Source organism: Anser cygnoides, chromosome 9 (assembly GCF_040182565.1).
Source record: "Anser cygnoides isolate HZ-2024a breed goose chromosome 9, Taihu_goose_T2T_genome, whole genome shotgun sequence".
Lineage (NCBI taxonomy): Eukaryota > Metazoa > Chordata > Aves > Anseriformes > Anatidae > Anser > Anser cygnoides.
The window spans coordinates 17306337-17317782 of record NC_089881.1 but is presented as its reverse complement, the minus strand read 5'-3'; the positions used below and the strand labels follow the sequence as shown (position 1 = coordinate 17317782).

General features: G+C 65.0%; 2 protein-coding genes across 3 annotated transcripts; both read right to left on the bottom strand.

Annotated features, from left to right (window-relative positions):
- Nucleotides 1-1351: 1351 nt before the first annotated feature.
- CHRNG (cholinergic receptor nicotinic gamma subunit) lies at nt 1352-6539 on the bottom strand. 2 transcript variants are annotated; one of them, XM_067002069.1, is made up of 12 exons: nt 5802-6539; nt 5371-5510; nt 5158-5202; nt 4871-4980; nt 4609-4764; nt 4252-4349; nt 3283-3486; nt 2950-3064; nt 2540-2654; nt 2046-2250; nt 1824-1957; nt 1352-1739 (listed from the first exon to the last, which is right to left on the bottom strand). In XM_067002069.1, exons 1-12 carry the CDS (start codon nt 5998-6000, stop codon nt 1572-1574), a joined length of 1689 nt encoding a protein of 562 aa, XP_066858170.1. In that variant the 5' UTR covers nt 6001-6539; the 3' UTR covers nt 1352-1571. The 2 variants fall into 2 exon arrangements, with proteins under 2 accessions (XP_066858170.1, XP_066858171.1); XM_067002070.1 differs by having other exon boundaries at nt 5371-5594; nt 5802-5989.
- A 128-nt stretch (nt 6540-6667) lies between these two features.
- Nucleotides 6668-10581, bottom strand: CHRND (cholinergic receptor nicotinic delta subunit). Its single transcript, XM_048076757.2, has 12 exons — nt 10430-10581; nt 9556-9701; nt 9382-9426; nt 9064-9173; nt 8788-8943; nt 8513-8628; nt 8192-8392; nt 7791-7902; nt 7561-7675; nt 7230-7431; nt 7010-7122; nt 6668-6924 (listed from the first exon to the last, which is right to left on the bottom strand). Exons 1-12 carry the CDS (start codon nt 10479-10481, stop codon nt 6742-6744), a joined length of 1551 nt encoding a protein of 516 aa, XP_047932714.1. The 5' UTR covers nt 10482-10581; the 3' UTR covers nt 6668-6741.
- Between the last annotated feature and the right edge of the window lie 865 nt (nt 10582-11446).

The following is an 11446-nucleotide window of genomic DNA, read 5'->3' as shown; positions in this document are numbered from 1 at the left end:
GTTCCTGAGCAGTGCTTTTGGGTTGTGATCTATTGTGTCCTGCCAGTAAGTGATGAAAAGATAGCCACGGGGTTGTCTGGGAGGGGAAGCAGCCTCTGTCAGAAGGAGGTTTCAGATCCTCTTCTGATAGCAAGCCTGAGTAGGAGCCTCAAATCTGCGGTGAGTCTTGACCTTCCCTGCTCTCTTCATCCCGAAGGCTTTGTCTGCCCTTAAACTTGTTCAGACCCCTGTGTAGTTTCCTTTGAGGAAACCAGCAGCACTTTGAACCCCTTCAAGCTACGGAGCCCATCCCCAGGGCTTTGCTTTCCCCAGGGGGTGCTGAGCTGTGGCAGGCTTGCGAACCCTGGCTGTCTGCCTACAGCTGGTCAAGCAGGAGCTGACGGCTGGGCTGGGGTTGTCCGGTTCAGGGAATGATGGTGGGGAAGCTCGCAGGGCTGGGGACGCTAGGCCAGGGCACTCGGTCCCTTCGGCTACCGTGGGACTGGGGACAGGACGTCACTGTGTGTGGCTGTGGGGGGACAGAGGTGTAGGGCTGCCACTCACCAGTGAGATGGCCATGGCCTGGAGGAGTTTCATGCCCCAGGACCTGGTCACCTCACCCAGATCACAGCCAGGGGGCTGTGCCCATGCCCAGGCCGGTGGATGTCATTTCTGCTGCTTGGTGCCAGCCTGGAGCTCTGGGTCCACCTGGTTTCCGTGCATTATGCACCTCTGGGGACGGGGCAGGGACAGCCACCTTGCAGAGAGCACGGGGCAGGCTGGCACAGCCGGACGGGTGGCTCCTGGCTGTGTCCATGCTGTGAGCACCCAAGAGAGTCATGTCTCAGCTGCTGGGCATTCGCTTCTCTCCTCTGTCCATGCCCTCACCTCTGGCAGCGCCAGCAGCCGGTTGCTGGCAGTATGCAGCTCATCTCCAGCAGCAACAGAGGCAGCTGGTGCCGGGCTGGTGGAGGCACGGCATGTCCCGGACCTGGCTGCGGGCAGCACGAGCTGGAGCACAGAGGAGCAGACGCAGGCAGCTGGCAGCCACGAGGTAAGCAGCGGGGGGGGCACAGAGCTGGGATCCCCACCAGCCCTCGGGCGCTCTTCCACAGGGCTCCCTCACCCTCCGTGTCCCCCTCTGCACGACCACGACTGCTCGGGCAGCTTGGCTCTGTTTCCCCCTTGTCACTCCGCTCAGCACCTTCACGGGGCGCTGGGACAGGGCCGTGTGGCTCAGAGGTCTGTGGCCAGCATGCACAGGTGGCAGGCGGTGCCGTGTCTGTCCCCAGCTGGGTGCCAGTCCTCACGGGGGGTTGTCCCCCAGGGGTAACCCCAGCGGCGGGCACAAAGAAGCCACAGGAGCCCGCAAGACTGCCATGAGGTTTACTTCCACGTTCAGCACAACCACGGCCACAGTGTGCTCCCCATCACCCCCGCAGCAGGGGGGTGACAGAGCCCTGCCACCCGGGTCCCCCTCCAGCGCTGTGCTTGGCTCCAGGAGCTGCTGCACCCACAGCCAGGCACGTAGATTTGGGGACATCCAGCCCCTGGCATCGTCCATGGAGCCAGTGTAAGGGGGCTGTCGGGTGTCACTGGGGCAGGTACAGCTTGGGGTCCCCAGGGAAGGGCAGGGCGGGCGCCTGGTTGAAGTGAGCCATGAGGAAGATGCCGACGGTGCCGCACACGAAGAGGGAGGCCATGATGAAGAAGCAGACGCGGTCGATCACCCGCCCCACCAGGATCCACTCCTCGTTCTCCTGTTGGCACGCATCGAGGGGGCGCTGAGGGCTTGTCCTCGCCCCCCCTGCCCGCCCCCCCGTGCTGCCCCAGCCCCGACTCACGCTGTTGAAGTCGTTCTGCTCCCGCGTGGCGTTGGCGATGTGGTTGCAGGCATCGACACAAGCACGGATCTCGGGGCCTGCCTCCTCCAGGCTCTGGCAGAAGTCCTGAGCGTAGCCGCTATCCAGCCCACGGCCTGCGGGCAAACGGCCCGAGGCACCGGTGAGCACCCAGCAACCTGGCACATCACCCAGGGGAAACGCCAGCCCGCCTGGGGCACTCACCGATCTTCTCCAGCACGGTTTTCATCAGCCCGTCCCTCTCCTTCTGCTTCTCGAAGAGCAGCTCGGTGCGGGCTTTCCAGAGCATGTACTCGTCGGCTTTCACCATCAGCCCCAGGGAGCTGCGTCGCCGGGAGGCTCGTGGTGGCCCCGGCGCCTCCTCCGGCATGTGCATGCCCAGGTAGCGGGGCAGGAGGTGCAGACACACCTGGGCACAGAGTCACCCCAGGGTCCTGGTCCCCTGACACCACCCAGGGCACCCAGTGGGTGCAGTTGGGTCCCAGTATATTGTCCGCAGAGCGCCCCTGTGCCACCGGGCACCAACTGCTCCCCAGAGCTCAGTAGTGGCTTAGAGGGGGGCAGTGGCGCAGCGTGGTGCCTTGGGGACATCTGGGGGTCCCTGCCTTGGGTTAAGGCATGCCTACAGAGTAGGGCAGACCACAGACACCCCCCCCTTAATCCCCACGTGTAAGGGCCAGGGGGCCGGAGGCAGGTACCTGGCGCACCCTCTGGGACATGGAGTGAGTGTTGGGCGTTCTCAGCGAGACGTTGAGGACGATGACGGCGTTCACCACGATCACCACCGTCACCACCATGAGGAAGGTCAGGTACCTGTGAAGGGGGTACAGGGCCTCAGCTGCCATGCGGCCGCTGGGCTACAAGCTATGGTAGTGGGGATTGGGGTGGAAACTGGGGACATTGGCACGCGGTAGCCCTGTGTCACTGCACGTGGAGGGTTGGAACGTCCTGCCTGTGAGCCTTGGCTCCCTCTCCCCTTCCTGCTGTGGCAATTTGCCCAGGATATGAGCAGATAGGGAAGATTTCCATGCCTGGGTCCTGTCCAGGGGAACTGGCACCCAGACACCCCCGCTGGCACAGAGTGACCCCATCCCCTTGTGTCACTTACTTCCCGATGAGCGGCACCGCCTGGGAGGTCTCAGGCACCTTCTGGGCGATGAGGAAGAGGAAGACGGTCTGGGCCAGGAGCACGTTGATGGAGACAGTGCATTTCTGCCCGCCCGCTGCCAAGGAGGGACAAAGGGGAGGCTTGGCGGGGGGCAGCGGTGTGGGCACGGCGCTGCTTTGGCAAAAGGCCTGACCAACAATGAGCCAACCAAGTCCTGTTTGGCAGCTTAACCCGGGGGTACCCAAAAATTCGTCCCAAACCCCAAATATCTCTGAAGTGGAGCAGCTGGGGATGAACATCCCGGTGCCCACCACCAGCACAGCACCAGCGTACCTTTGGCGGGCAGAAAGTAGACGAGCACGGCCATGGAGGAGATGAGGACGCAGGGCACGATGATGTTGATGATGTAGAAGAGGGGCTTGCGCTGGATGATGAGGTAGAAGACCACCTGCTGGTACTGGGTGTCGTCCGGGGTGAAGTGCCCCGAATTGATGATTTTCCGTGCGGGGCGGTGCTTGATGGCCCACTCGCCGTTCTCTGCCACGCAGGGATGTCACCACGTGAGTCCTCGTGTCCCGCTGGGGACACTGCCAGCACCCAGCGTGGGTGGGAGGAAGAGGAGGGCTGGGCACGACGTGGGGAGAGGTGCTAGGGCCACAATGAGGGGGCAGAGGAGGGCGATGAGCACCGAGGGGTGCTCCAAAATACCCCTGAAAGCTAGGGGAGGGGGAACCGACGGGGCACCAGGGGTCCCTCGGGGACAGGGGCTCCCAGGATGAGTTACGTGTGGGGCTGGGAGTCCCCCCCAGTGCCCTGCCACCGGGGAGCCGTGGGGGAAGCCGAGCGTGACGCTTTATTAAGGCGCGTTGTTTTCCCCCGCCGTCTGTGGGAGCGATAGATTTTTCCCAATCAAGATCGCAGCTCGGGCCGGTAATGAAAAAATAAATCTCTCCGCCCGAAAAGCATTTTGTTCCTTCACTATGCAATTAAAATGTGATGGAAAACGTCATCGTTTGGCCGTGACAGCTACGTTCCCAACATCAATCAAGCTGCCGGGAGCAGCGCTCTCTGGGAGGGACTGCCAGGCGGTGAGAGCCGCGAGCCGGGGGGGTTGGAAAAACAAATCTCTCCCCCGCTCCCGCTTCCACTAATAACTTAAGTACCCATGTAATGGCAAGGGCTGCTAATAGCCTCTCCCCCCCCCCTCCCCACCGCCCTGAATTTGGCAGCCAGCAGCATTGCAGCAGGCCGCTGGGCGCCCCCAGGGTGGGCTGCTCGTGTTTTGGGGGGGCGTGGGGCTACCTGTGAAGGCCTCGGGGTCGATGGAGATCCACTCCACGGTCTGGCCTTCCTCCACCGTCAGCAGCAGGTTGATTTCGTTGGCGCTGTAGGTCTGGGATCTGGGGAGGGACAGGTGGCATGCAGCAGGCCAGCCGGGGAAGGGGGTGACAAAAGTGCCACCAGGTCCCGCTGGCCACCTCCTGCTTTTTTGGCCACTTGGCTTGGCTTAGGAGCCCCTCACCTCCTGGTGGTCACGGGGTGGCAGGGGACAGCTTGGTGGCACTCGCCTGCTCCGGGGCTCATCGCGAGACACCTGCCTTGGGGACAACGGGGGTCCTGTCCCCCTGGGGCCCCCCCACCCCCCCGCAGGGTGCTTACTGGAAGACCATGGTGCAGTTCTGCCAGTCGAAGGGGAAGTAGGTGACGTGGATGGCGCAGGAGCTGCGGTAGATGGCGGGGGGCAGCCAGTAGATGCTGCCGTCGGGGGACACCAGCACGTTGGTGTAGAGTGTGATCTCGAACGTCCCGTCAATGCTGGGGGGGGGGGGGAAGGGTGGGCTCAGCCCCACACGGTGCCCACGGGGCGGCTGTCACCCTGCGTGTGGGGAGGTGACCCTGCTGCACCCCGGAGCGGCCTCACTTGTTCTCCAGGACGATGTCGGGCAGCCAGACCATGGTGGAGGGCACCCGTAGCAGCTGGATGTTGTCGTAGTTCTCGGGGTCCCACCGCAGGCGGTAATCAGACCATTGCTGGGCAAGGGGAGCAAAGAGGGGGGGGGTCACAGCACCCCCCGGGGCTGCCTGTCCCGTGTTGTCCCCAAAACGGGCACAGCAGGGAGCACCCACAAAAGGGGGTGTGGGTTACGGTGCCAGCCCACCACGAGGTGCAAAGGTAACCGGGGGGGGGGGTCCTGTCTGAGGTCTCACCATCTCGATCCAGACGTTGGTGGTGAGGGTCTCCTCCCGCTCATTCTGGCAAGCAAGGAAGGGAGGAGGTGGCTTTAGCTCCCTGCCCACCTCTGCCCCCCCTGCATGGGAACAGATCCCATCCCACCAGGGCCACCTGGGCCCCTGCAGCACCACCCCAGCACCCCAGGTTCATGTTCCCGCCCGGTGCTGGGGGCTGGGGGGGGGTCTCACCAGGGAGATGAGGTTGGTGAGGGTGAGCTTGAGGGTGACATCGATGACTTGGTCCCCGCGCAGGGCCGGGCGCAGGTGCCGGTTGTAGTTGGTCATCAGGTCCTGGAGCAGCTTCTCCTCCTGGTTCCTGCAGCTCACGCCTGGGGGGGGGCACGCAGCGCCGTGGGGGCACCCCAGGGTGGGGATGGGGGGGCTGGTGCTGCCCCTGGGGGCTGCTGGCATGGCTGGGGGGGGGTGTGTGTGCATGGGGAGGGGGTGCACACACCGCTGAAGGTACCCAGCAAACAGGGCATGGGGACACCCCAAGGGGGAGAGTGCATGGAGCTGTGCACCCATGGGTGACAAGCCCCCAAGGACAAAGACGGTGGAAGGGGGGGACCGGGCGCCCCCCCCAGCTCTCCCGCCACCACCCCAGGGTGGGCACCCCTTACCTGCCAGGGTGCAGAGGGCGAGGAGGAGGCCGCGCATGGTGGAGCCGTGGGGCGCAGGGGCTGGGGCTCCGCTCGGCCGCCTGCACGCCGACCTTCTGGGCCTGGCGCCCGGCGGGATGGGACAGCTGTCCCCGTCCCCGTCAGCTGCTCCCAGCAGCAATGCGGGACAGGGAGGGGTGGGAGGCAGCCCGCGTCTCATCCTGTCCCCCCCCCCTCCCACCACCAGCAGAGTGATGGCGGTGTGCTGGGCAGCTCCCGTGGCGTTTTGTGCTGTTGGTGGGGTGTGGAAGTGGGGTTGGGGCCAAAATGAGCTCTGGGCTCAGTTCCCCCACGTACCCCAAAGAGGGATGTGTTGCCCCATAGTGGAAACCCACACAGCCATGGGTTATGGAAAGGGGGTGCCCCCTGTAAACACCTCCAGCGGTGCCCTGTGTCCCCCCAGCAGTGACTGGTGGCCCCCAGGGCAAGCAGGTCCCCTCAGCTCGGCCTGGGGAGCAGTGCCCACCCCAAGGGTCTGAAGCTTGCCCGGCCCCATGTCGGGGGAAGCAGCACATTCCTGGCTCGGCGGAGAGGATGTGGCAGCTGTCCCAGGCCACCACCGGCAGGGGGGACGTCAGCTGTGCCCCCTGAAACCGGAGCCCTGGCCTGACGCTGCTGAGCCGGGGAAGAGGACATCCCCTGGGCCCCAGCCACGCGTTGCAGGATGGGGGAGACCTTTGGGGGTCTGGCTGGGGGTCTTGGCCCCCTGTAGCCATAGCCCAGCACCAGAACACCCAGCAGCACCCTTCCCCTGGGTGGGCATCGCCCCCTCCCATCACACACCCAGTGCTCGGCACTTAGGGTGGGACGCCGAGAGCTGCACCCCGTGGCGAGAAGCACCCAGCTTTATTTCCCCGAGCCACAGCGGGGTGAGCAGAGAGGACCCCTCCTCCCGGCCACCCTAGATGTATCGCTTGTTCTCCTCCCGGTAGTCGTAGGGGTCTCCAGAGAAGGGCAGCGGCGGCGGGTGGTTGTAGATGCCCATGAGGAAGATCCAGAGCGTGCCCACCACCAGCGTCGGGGTGACGAGGAACAGGCAGAGGCGGTCCAGGGTCCGGGCCACGCGGTTCCAGTTGTCCTTCTCCTGGGGAGGGAGCCAGGAGCAGGGCAGCGGGGGCACGGTGGGCATGGGGAGCCCCCCTCCACCCCGCCATGCCCGTGGCCCCCACCTCGTTGTAGCTGTTTTTCTCCCGCATGTGCTTGACGATGAAGTTGGCACCGTCAACGGCGGGTTTCAGGTGCTCGTAGAGCTGCTCCTCGCTCGTGCCCGCGGGTGCCAAGCCTGGGGGGCAGGAGAGCCCTGAGCTGGGCTCCGGTGGGCTGCCCCAGAGGGGACAGCCACCCTTCCCATGTCCCCCCCTGTCCCCGCAGAGAGGGGCTGAGGCTCACGAGCAGGGGTGACGCGGCTGGCGAGCCCGTGCCGCTCCGACTGCTTCTCGAACATGAGCTCGCTGCGGGACTTGACGCTGTAGTACTCCTCCGCCTTGGCGATGTAGCCGGCCGAGCTGCAGCGCCGGATGCACGGGGCGCCCGCCGCGCTCCCCGCCGGCTGCGACATGCGCAGCAAGCGGGGCAGGCTCTCCAGGAACACCTGGGAACGGGACGTCACCGTGTCCCCACTTTCTGTCCCCAGGCTGGGCACACGTGGCCCAGATGGGACACCCCGGGGCCATGATGCACGGTGCCACCCCTGCGCCCCCCCGTGCCCTGCGCCCCTCACCTCTCTGACCCAGTCGGACATGATGTGGGTGCTGGGGGTGCGGAAATGGAAGTTGAGGACCACGACGCAGATCACCACCACGGCCGTCACCAGCAGCATGATGAAAAGCAGGTACCTGGGGTGGGGGGCACAGACCTGGGGCTGGCATTGCCACAGGGGATGGGGACGTGCAGGGCCACCCTGGGGACCCCGAGATGCCTTCGCTGTGCCCTGCGGTGCCCAGGACTCACTTGCCGATGAGGGGGATGGCGTGGGAGGTCTCAGGCAGGCGCTGGGAGACGAGCAGGAGGAAGACAGACTGGGCCAGGAGCACCGAGATCACCAGGGTCATCTTCTCACCACCTGGAGAGCAGGTGAGCTCGGGGCAACCCTGCCGCAGGTCTCCCTCCCAGTGTCCCACCAGAAAGGGCCCCATATGGGGTTTTCTGTTGTATGAGTAGCACAAGGTCCCACTTGGGTTATCCTACACCCTGCTCAAGGGTGCCTGGCTGGGATGGCAGGGTCCTACACCGGGATGTCCTGGTGCCAGGATGTCCCCATGCTGGGCATTGGGGTGCCCCCATGGCCTAAGGCAGGTATGGGACATGGGGTGTTCCCACGCCCCCGGTGCAGGAGCCCCGGGGCCACTCACTGTCAGCCGGCAGGTAGAAGACGAGGATGGCCATGAAGGCGATGAGGACGCAGGGCGTGACGATGTTGATGACGTAGAAGAGCGGCTTGCGCTTGATGATGAGGTAGAAGGTGATGTCCTGGTGCTCGCTGCTCTCGGGGGGGTAGCTGGGGTGGATGTTCTTGCGGGCCGGGCGGTGGATGATTTCCCACTCGCCGTTCTCTGTTGGGACACGTGGGCCATCCTCACCACCCCCAGCAGCACCCGGGTACCAGGGTGCCCCCAGCCCCATACGGGGTGTTCCCGGCTGCCACGGGACACGGCAGAGAGCACCAGCGCTACCTGTGAAGCCTTCGGGGTCGATGATGATCCACTCCACCCGGTAATATTTTTCCGTCTCCGGGTCGCTCTCCTCCTTCAGGTGCATGCTGATCTCCTGGGCGTTGTATGCCAGCGAGCTGGGGGGGGGGGGGGGGGGACAGGCGGTGAGGGGCTGCACCCACCTGCTCCGTCCTCCATCCGGGGGGTCCTGAGTCCCCCCCATGCTGCACCCCAACAGCAGTGGGCACCACGGGGTTGGGGACCCAGCTCCTTGCCCACCCTCCAGCCCCTGGCACCTGAACTTGAGGGTGCAGTTCTGCCAGTCGAAGGGGAAGAAGTCGACGTTGATGGGGCAGGCGCTGCGGAAGATGGCGGGCGGCAGCCAGTAGACGTAGCCGGTGTTGTAGACCAGCACGTTGCAGTAGTAGGCGACCTCGAAGAGCCCGTCGTTGCTGCGTGGGGGAAAAGAGAGGTGGCAGCAGGGTGAGGGAGAGCCCTGGGCACCCGGGACGGCTCTGGCCGAGGCTGCTTGCCCGGGGAGGTTGGGGAGGGGAAATTGAGGCACGGCTCACTTGTTCTCTAGGACTATCTCAGGCAGCCACAGCATTTCTGGCCGCAGGCGAAGCACCTCGATGTCCCCAAACTCGGATTTGTTCCACTGTAGGCGGTAATCGGTCCAGCCCTGGTGGGGGACAACCCCTGGTCACACCCTCACCACACCAGGCCACCCCATGGCCCAGGGCACCGCTGATGCTGTGACACCCAGGGTGACAGCACGGGGACAGTGGCCATAGCACTGCGTGGGGACACTGCTGGGACGACAGAGGGGTCTGGGCAGGAGGTTGACAGTGCCAGGTCCCTGTCCCCTTTCCCCTCCTGTCCCTACTCACTTGTTCGAGCCACACATTGGTGGTGAGCGTCTCGTCCACCTCTTTCTGCAACGACAGTGGGGGGCACGGAGATGCCACAACTATCCCCAGGACCCCCCCCCCAACCCAAACCAGCCTTTTCGGGGTGCAGCCAGCCCCCTGGCACGGTGGCGGGTGCTGCCTGCCAGGGCTCACCAACGAGATGAGGTTGGAGAGGGTGAGGGCCAGGTAGACGTCCACGACCTGGTCGGTGGAGACGACGGGGCGCAGATCCTTGTTGTAGCCCCTCTCCTCGAAGAGGTAGTGGATGAGCCGCTCCTCCTGGTTAACGCAGAGCCCGCCTGGGGGGCACGGGGTCAGGCAGAGCCATAGGGGGCTGGGGGTTGCTGGGCCTCCCCGAGCAGGGATGTCCAGCAAGGGCAGGGCAGGGCAAGGATGGAGGGGACAGGAGCTGGCCAGGACGCTGCACATCGGTGACATGCGGGGGCACTGAAGGGGGCACCCAGGTGTGGTGCATGGGCACAGGATGTGCAGGGGTGGTGCACACGTGGGGACGCATGGACACACATGGACACAGGGACATACAGACACCTGGACACAGACCCAGCACATGCACAAGGTACCAGTGCAGACGCAGCAGCACCGAGCACATGTAGATGGATGCACACATGGACACACGGACACGGACCAGGATGTGTAGGGACATGTTCAGGGATGCAGAGCTGCTGTGCACACAGACAGGCACACACAGGGGCACACAGACACGTGCACGGAGGCAGCAGCAGCGTGCACACACACCCACAGACACCTGCACACATGCAGGGACACAGACACAGTGACACAGTGCGCACAGACAGATGGACACACACATGGTGAGGACACAGCTCCGGGTAGGGAGGCACAGGGGATGCTCAGTGACAGGTCCCTGCCGGGTGGTGCCCAAAACGCAGCCGTGGGGACACACATACCCAGCTTGGACCCTGCCACCATCACCCCCCAGCCCCAACCCCATCGTGGGGGCCCAGGAACCCCCTGCACCCCAATCCCCCAGACCCATGGCCCCGCTCACCCGACACCACCAGCGCCCCAAGCAGGGCCAGCCACAGCGGCAGGTCCCCCATGCGGTGCCCGCGGTGCTTTCGCGCCGTGCCAGCTCCTCGCCACCTCCCCGCCTGGCCCGGCCCGGCGGATGTCCGGCCACCAGGATGGACGGTGCCAGGTGCCGAGGGGGAAGGCTGCCGGCACCGGATACCCGCCGCGGCCCCCTTGTTTCCGGCACCCCCGTGCTCGGAGAAGGGAGACGGGCAGGCACAGCTGGCCTCGCCACCCCACGGTGCCACCTCGTCACCCCGGCGCTGGGAGGAGCAGTCCCTTCCCCACGGCTTGGCGGCCCCAGGGATGCTGCTTGAGGGCAGCAAGCATGTTGCCCCACAAGCTGGAGGTGTTGGCACCCACCGGGGGCATGTCCCCTGGGAGGGGGGTTTCGTGTGGGGTGGCAGCTGGGGTGGGCACCGGTGCTGCGCTCTGGGGAAAAGGGTGCTGAGGTGGGCAGGGGTTCCTGACCGTGCTGGGGTCCTCCCCCTGGTAATGGGGGCAGGGCCTGAAGAGGGGGGCATTGCTTGGGGCTGTGAGGTGATGGGGAGGGTAAAAAAAAAATCTACTGGAAAATAGAGCCCTTCTTTATTGAAAAATAAACCTTTCTCTGTACAAATAAATAACAGTCTGGGTACCTGTGGGGAATACAGGGTGTGCGGGGGTCTTGCTAAGTTGGGGGTGCCAGGGAGAGGAGGGCTGAGGACCCCAGCTGAGATGCTCCAGGTGCCCCCCATCACCCCAGGAGGTTGGTGGGAGGAGGGAAACTGATGCACAATGGGGGACAAAGGAGCGGGAGAGCCTGAGCTGGTGGGGGGGGGAGTTGAAAGACGTGACAGACCCCATCCCCGGCCAGCACCCCTAGGTTTTCAAAGCCTCGAGAGCCAAAGCGACGAGGCCAGGCATGCTGCGGGCCAGCGAGTCGCTCTCCAGCCCCACGAGGCCTGTGAAAGCCGTGGGGCGGCCGCCCACCGTGGCCCGCACCTGCGCCCGG